This window comes from Chroicocephalus ridibundus, chromosome 2, assembly GCF_963924245.1.
Source record: "Chroicocephalus ridibundus chromosome 2, bChrRid1.1, whole genome shotgun sequence".
Lineage (NCBI taxonomy): Eukaryota > Metazoa > Chordata > Aves > Charadriiformes > Laridae > Chroicocephalus > Chroicocephalus ridibundus.
Genome location: NC_086285.1, coordinates 102,100,333 through 102,106,332, shown reverse-complemented (window position 1 = coordinate 102,106,332; position 6,000 = coordinate 102,100,333). Strand labels below are relative to the sequence as shown.

General features: G+C 37.4%; 1 protein-coding gene across 1 annotated transcript in view; it reads right to left on the bottom strand.

Moving 5' to 3' along the window:
- GABBR2 (gamma-aminobutyric acid type B receptor subunit 2) overlaps nt 1-6,000 on the bottom strand; it is a 491,662-nt gene that overhangs the window by 205,206 nt on the left and 280,456 nt on the right. The window contains exon 8 of the mRNA XM_063326323.1: nt 2,205-2,265. Coding sequence (XP_063182393.1) covers nt 2,205-2,265 — 61 coding nt within the window. The remainder of the gene's footprint in view (nt 1-2,204; nt 2,266-6,000) is intronic.

The window sequence follows — 6,000 nt, the reverse complement described above, 5'->3', positions numbered from 1 at the left end:
CTCTCAAGCTTGATAACACCTAACAGCTATAGCTACAAAGGAAAAGCCCATTTACCATTTTAAGTACTGGAGTTAATTAAGTTCTTTCCGTTATTAGGAACTTCGCTAGTAGTCCAAGATTTATTAAAAGTTAATGTGAATGCTTCAGAAAGATTCCTAACCAATAAAGAATTCTTTTGAACAAATTAATAATTTCTACAATTATGCCACAAGTATTGAATATAAAAAACACCACCAATGACAGAACAGGGAAAAAAATTGTTAATAGTTAGACTATCATTTGCCGTTAAAAAAAGATAGATTACTTTCACTTATGTTGTTGCACTGTTCCTTATTTCAATTTCTCATACATTTTTGTACATTCTTTTCATTTCCAAAATTAGTAAGAAACTAAAAAAAACTTGAGACCAGGCTTCAGATGTGTTGACAGAATACTGCTCTCATGAGAGACAATCCAGCCCTTCTCCTGTACTTCTCCCTAGGATGCCTGGGTCATAACAAAACTTTTTCCTGTAGGTTAATTGGAACCCTCTGGTTGGTGATCAAAATCCTGAGTATGTGCCTGAATCGATTCTGAAATTGTCATTATGCAATTACAAGGAATTACAAAATGGGCGCCTGTCTCCTGTGTTCTTATTGACCAAACGGCACTTCACCTGATGGTAAAACCATTGGCGCTAAATAGCATCTGTTGTGAAACTGAAATCTTTATAAAGAAACTCAAATTTGAACAGTTGGAAATAAAAACCTATATAAAATTAGCCGTCCTGCACTTCTATTGCTCCTCCAGATTAATTCGGAAGACGCATGTCGTACCTCCCCATGATCCCCAGCCACATCCTTAATGAGCAGAGGGAACGCACCAAATTTCCTCCTTGCCCAGAGACTCCAGCAGGGTACACACAGTTGCCTTAGGCATAATGCATAAGGTCTCCTTCAGACTTCGAGGAATAAACACCTCCTGTAAAATCCCCTTACAATATTTCCTCTTGATTCTTTCATGTGGCTGTAAACACTGCTACTAGGAAAAAATGGGCGGAGGGGGCGGGCAGGAAAAGAGGAAGCAATCAATATTTATCATTATGTGTCGAGCAAGAATTTCTAAATTATATTATCCTGACATGACGTCTACAAAGTTTCAGTGGTAGAAATGCTTCAGGGAACGTGAGTTAATACCATCAGTTATAGTTGTGAAGGCAAGAGCAATCCCGAAGATTGCTTCAGTAAATCAGAATGAGTAAACAGATCCCCTCAAGTGCATTGCTGTTCATTAATAATAATGCCTGTACAGCAGACAATTTCTGTCTAAAGGATGAGCCTTTGTAACTTGGTCAGCAGGATTACGCTTGAAGTGATCTCCTAAGACAAAGAGAGCGCAAGCTTCTTTCTCATGCATTGCCTGAAATGGATTTGCCAGCTTTCTCACGACTATTCTCGCAAGACCATGCAAATGCAGTCATCTCCGGTTTTATCTCAGCCTCAGCTTAGAAAGAAAAATATGAATCACATTCTATAAACTGTAGAAACAACTGTAACATGTCTTCTATGAACCACCATTTCTGCAGAAAGCTCTCCCAAGCAAGCACCTCATCCCAGCTGCAAATGACCCTTGACAAATCCCCACGGCCGCATCCGTGGTCTCTGCTGCCAAGACATTCCCTGCAGGAGCAGCTCAGGCTGAGAGGAGGCAGCGGGCTCGGCGAGCCGCACTGTGGAGCATGTTGCCTCCAAGGGATGGGGTCAGCCGTGTGTGTCCTCTGCACGCTGAGGGACCGGCTCCCGAAGCAACTTTTAGCAAGCAGTTGCAGAGTGTCAAAAGAGAGTCTTCAGAGAGCACAAACACTAACTTGAAAGAGCTTAACAGCAAAAAACCTCTCTAAGTTCCTCTTCAGACAGCGTTTTCATAAACAACTGCATTAAGAAGTGACCAGTACAGTTTTATAGATCAGCAGTTTCTAGAAGTATGTGGATTTTCTTCTAGAAAAATTCTCAGAAATATCTGGGAATATCTCAGAGCACGCAGGGTTCAAAACACAGTATTTTTAAAACGGTAACAAAACTTTCTAAGTACCTTGCTGCATCTTCCAAGTGGTCCTTTTCAAAATAACGGTATGTATTTAAAACATCCTGAAACAAATGCAACTGATGCACAAGTTTGAATCTGCATACAGAATTATAATGAAATTGAATTGTTTGCAACCTACCTTGGAATTGCGTAAATTTGATGGTTCCCATCCTCTCTCCATTTCTGAAAACAACTTGACCCTAAATAAAATAAAGCAATATGTTAAAAGTTTTATAAATCTCTCATAACATAGTTTCATTAGCACTGAAATTATTTTCTATTCACTATCAAAACTACCCAAGCAAGCCTTAAACTTTGAAGACAGCAGATTACACCACGGTTAAAATAACTCAGTAACGCCTCCTTAAAGCTTTCTTACACAGATTCAAATGGCCTTAGAAAGCTGAGCAGTGTTATCACCCACTTTTCATGGATGGAAATGGAGGTACGATAAAACAAGTAACTTCCTGAATCTCAGATGATGAGAGAGATGCAAACAATTGATTTTCACTGTGTGACTGTTTTTATCAAGGCTATGTAAGAGCTATCAAAGATCACACAAGAAAATGGTTCTCCGTTTCATTCATCATATGGTTCTCTAAAGGGCTCTATTACCTACTTACATCAATGATTACAGCCATCTATAGCTTTTGTGTCTTGGTTTTGTACTACATCAGCATGCATGTCCTAGTATTCTTTTTTAAATGTAATGCCTTTAAGTTAGTACTATCCTTTGTTGTGCATCACGTTGTTACTCTTCAAAATAATGGTCATGTAATGCTGAAATTCCTCGAGTATCCCTAGCAAATTACTCCCATTTTTCATCCCATCTTTCCGACTTAAATTAAGAAAAGATCTTGTTAAGTTCTTCTTCCTTACTTCAGCTATTTTGTGATCGAGTATGAAAGAAGAGGCGTTCATTCATTTATGCTAAGAAGTATTTTTAATATTTTGAACTTGCAGAGGAGCGCTGAGTGCTGTCAGCGCAGACTGCTGTTTTACTGCCTCCACAGTTTTGTTTATTATTATCATTTCCATTAATCTTTGTTTTAGCAGACACCAGGATAAGAGAAATCAAAAAATAAGCATGTAAGGCTACAATACATTTCTCTCTGCGAGTCAGCCCCTTTGTGGATAAACCTTTCTGGTCACTAAAAGGCTGAACTGAAGGCAACCACCTGAATTACTGGAACCTGCAAGGAACCGCACAAAGGGCGTGTAGTACAGCACGCTCACCCCACATTTCCTGCAAGCCACAAGACACCATTTCCCTTTGATAAATACAAGAAGACGCCCTTCAACAAGTGTAAGCTACCTTGCCCTAAGCCTTAAAAAGCCCAAAGGCCCAATCTGTGACAAAAAAGAGAGCAAGAGAAATGAACACCGGTAGTGGGAGAGATTCTGGCGACAGCTGCAGAAGGGCACAGGAGCTGCCCCTACTGAAATCCAGTCGAACTAAGTCTCACCCAGGAGAGAACGTAGAACATTATCTGGCAGATTTATGTGTGCGCCTTGGCACCCTTCATCCAGATCTCCTCTAGTTTGGGGAAGTAGCATTTAACATCCCTTCATTTGTTTGAACATAACCATAATGTATTTGGCTACTTGGTTTAAGTAAATAATAGTAGAAAATATTAATGACTTGGAAAGGTGCTGTGCAAGCGTCACTTATTGCAGACATATCTATGGTCAATCCAGTCTTAAACTTGCTAAATTTTTGGTTCTGTGACCCATGTCGGAGATTTCTATAGTTAAATTTTTCACTGGGTGGAAAAATTACTTTTTCATTTGATTTTAAATTTACTGCCTTTAACTCTCTCTCCTCTTATTCTTTTATTACAAGATAATAGGACTGTAAGTTGTAGTATACTAGAGTGCTATCTATAGATAAACATACAGCAAGAATCACTGCTATCATCTATGATCACAGGCATCTATGATTGTCATCTATTATTGATAGCATAATATACCAGCTCACAAAATTATCTTGATTCCAAGTGTTACTGGTTTGCAATATTATCATTGCTGCTTCTAAATCACACCCAGTTTTATCATTCAGTTGGACAGACGTATACCATATGCATATGCTGACTAGAGATAAATGCATACATCCTCATTGACATGTTCTGAAACTATCAACAAAACATAAATCAGGTCAAATAGTCTGAATAAATGTAAAATTTGGATTTAAAAAAATCTATAACCGGAGTTATAGATTTAGAGGTATTTGCTTTTATCAGCTTTTTTGATTTGTGGCTTATATTGACCTAAGCATAAATAAAGATATGGATGATGGTGATGAAACTTATGGAACAACTCATGTGAAAACGTCCTTGGTATCTGCAAAATTTTCATTAATAATGTTTTGTTTTCATTAAAGCTTACTGGAAAAATGCTAAAAAGTCAAATGGGTTATTAAAAGGAATAACATTTTCTAAATGCTATTTTATGAGTTCTGACATTGTCTTGGGTATCGTTCAAAAACTACAGAGTCTGCTTTTTACACAAACAGACACCAACAGTGAAAAAAAAAATTAAAAATTGAGGAATTGAAACTGGCTGTTTATTCCAGGTGTAATCCAACTAGTAAATCTGTTTTCAGAGGTAAAATCAACTAAAAACACATCAGCAAGAAGCCCCAAAGCAGGAATCTCCAGTGCAATCCATGACGATGACAGTACATATTTATTATGCAGGCATCAAAACTGCAACTGCAGCTGCAGTTACTGCTTGGTTCTTTGCTCCTCAGGAACATGCTGCTTCATTATAAAATGTGACAAGTAGCTACAGTGTCTCAAGTACCTTAAATCGCTCAAGACTATCAAATTCCTGTGTGCTCAGTGAGGAAACACTCCTAGATTTTTACCGGGGTTTTAGGTAGCCCCAGCAGACACGGACATAGCGTTCCTGCCGCAGTGTTTGGTTCTGCCAACGTGGCAGAAAGGAGCACTCCTCATGAACACGGGGAAATTGTATAAATACCAATACCTTCATCTCACTTTTACAAATATTAACTTAAAACAGGAACAGGAAGGAAACTAATGGGAGTCACCCATTTCTCTACGCTTTCACCACTTTTTATGAAACATAAGACAATTACATTTGGGGCAAAAAAAGTTATATAAATATATAATAAAATGTTGCAGTATTTCATTTTATAGACTTACAGCAATGCAAGTAAGAAATAAGCCAACCAGTGTTTCAGAAACCTGTTTTGTAGAAATGATGTGCTGATTTATGACATGAGAAGTGAGTTATAATTTGATGATGTTCTATGGCTCGTGTCAAGTCATTTCTTTGCCACTGGGGTAACATACCATAGGATTTAGCTAGAGCGTTATCTTCTTTAGACTTGAGATTCATAAATTACTAACAGTGTTTTTTTCTCTATTTAAAGTAGTGAATGTTTGAATAATAGATATTCCTAATACACCCGCTAAGTGCTGACATTACAAAAGCAAATCTTGGTACTATTTCGTCCTTTATTTTTATCTCATCACATACTCCAGCACATGTGCCAGTACAGACTGCAGCTTGTGGTGTGACCCACCATAAAATCTAGATCTTATGAAATCCATGTGAATATAAAACCAGACAAAATTCTCTTTTATCTTCCATTGTGTTTCAGTGACATTGCACAGGCATATTTAGATACTTATTAGCAAGAGGATCAGTGATTGTATAGAAGAGAAGTACTACTTTAAAGGAAATAATAGAAGGAATGTTAATACTAACTTCTTCAGAACATGATCATCAGATTCAAACAATATTTCCCAGTCAAGTAATTATTTCACTTCAAGAGATGTAAAATATGATCTCTGTCCTTAACAAAAAATTAACTCAACTGCACAAGTGAATTATTTGCACTTAGATCAAACCACACATTTTACTATACATTAAAATAATTAATCAACAAAGCTTTCCTCTTCATTACA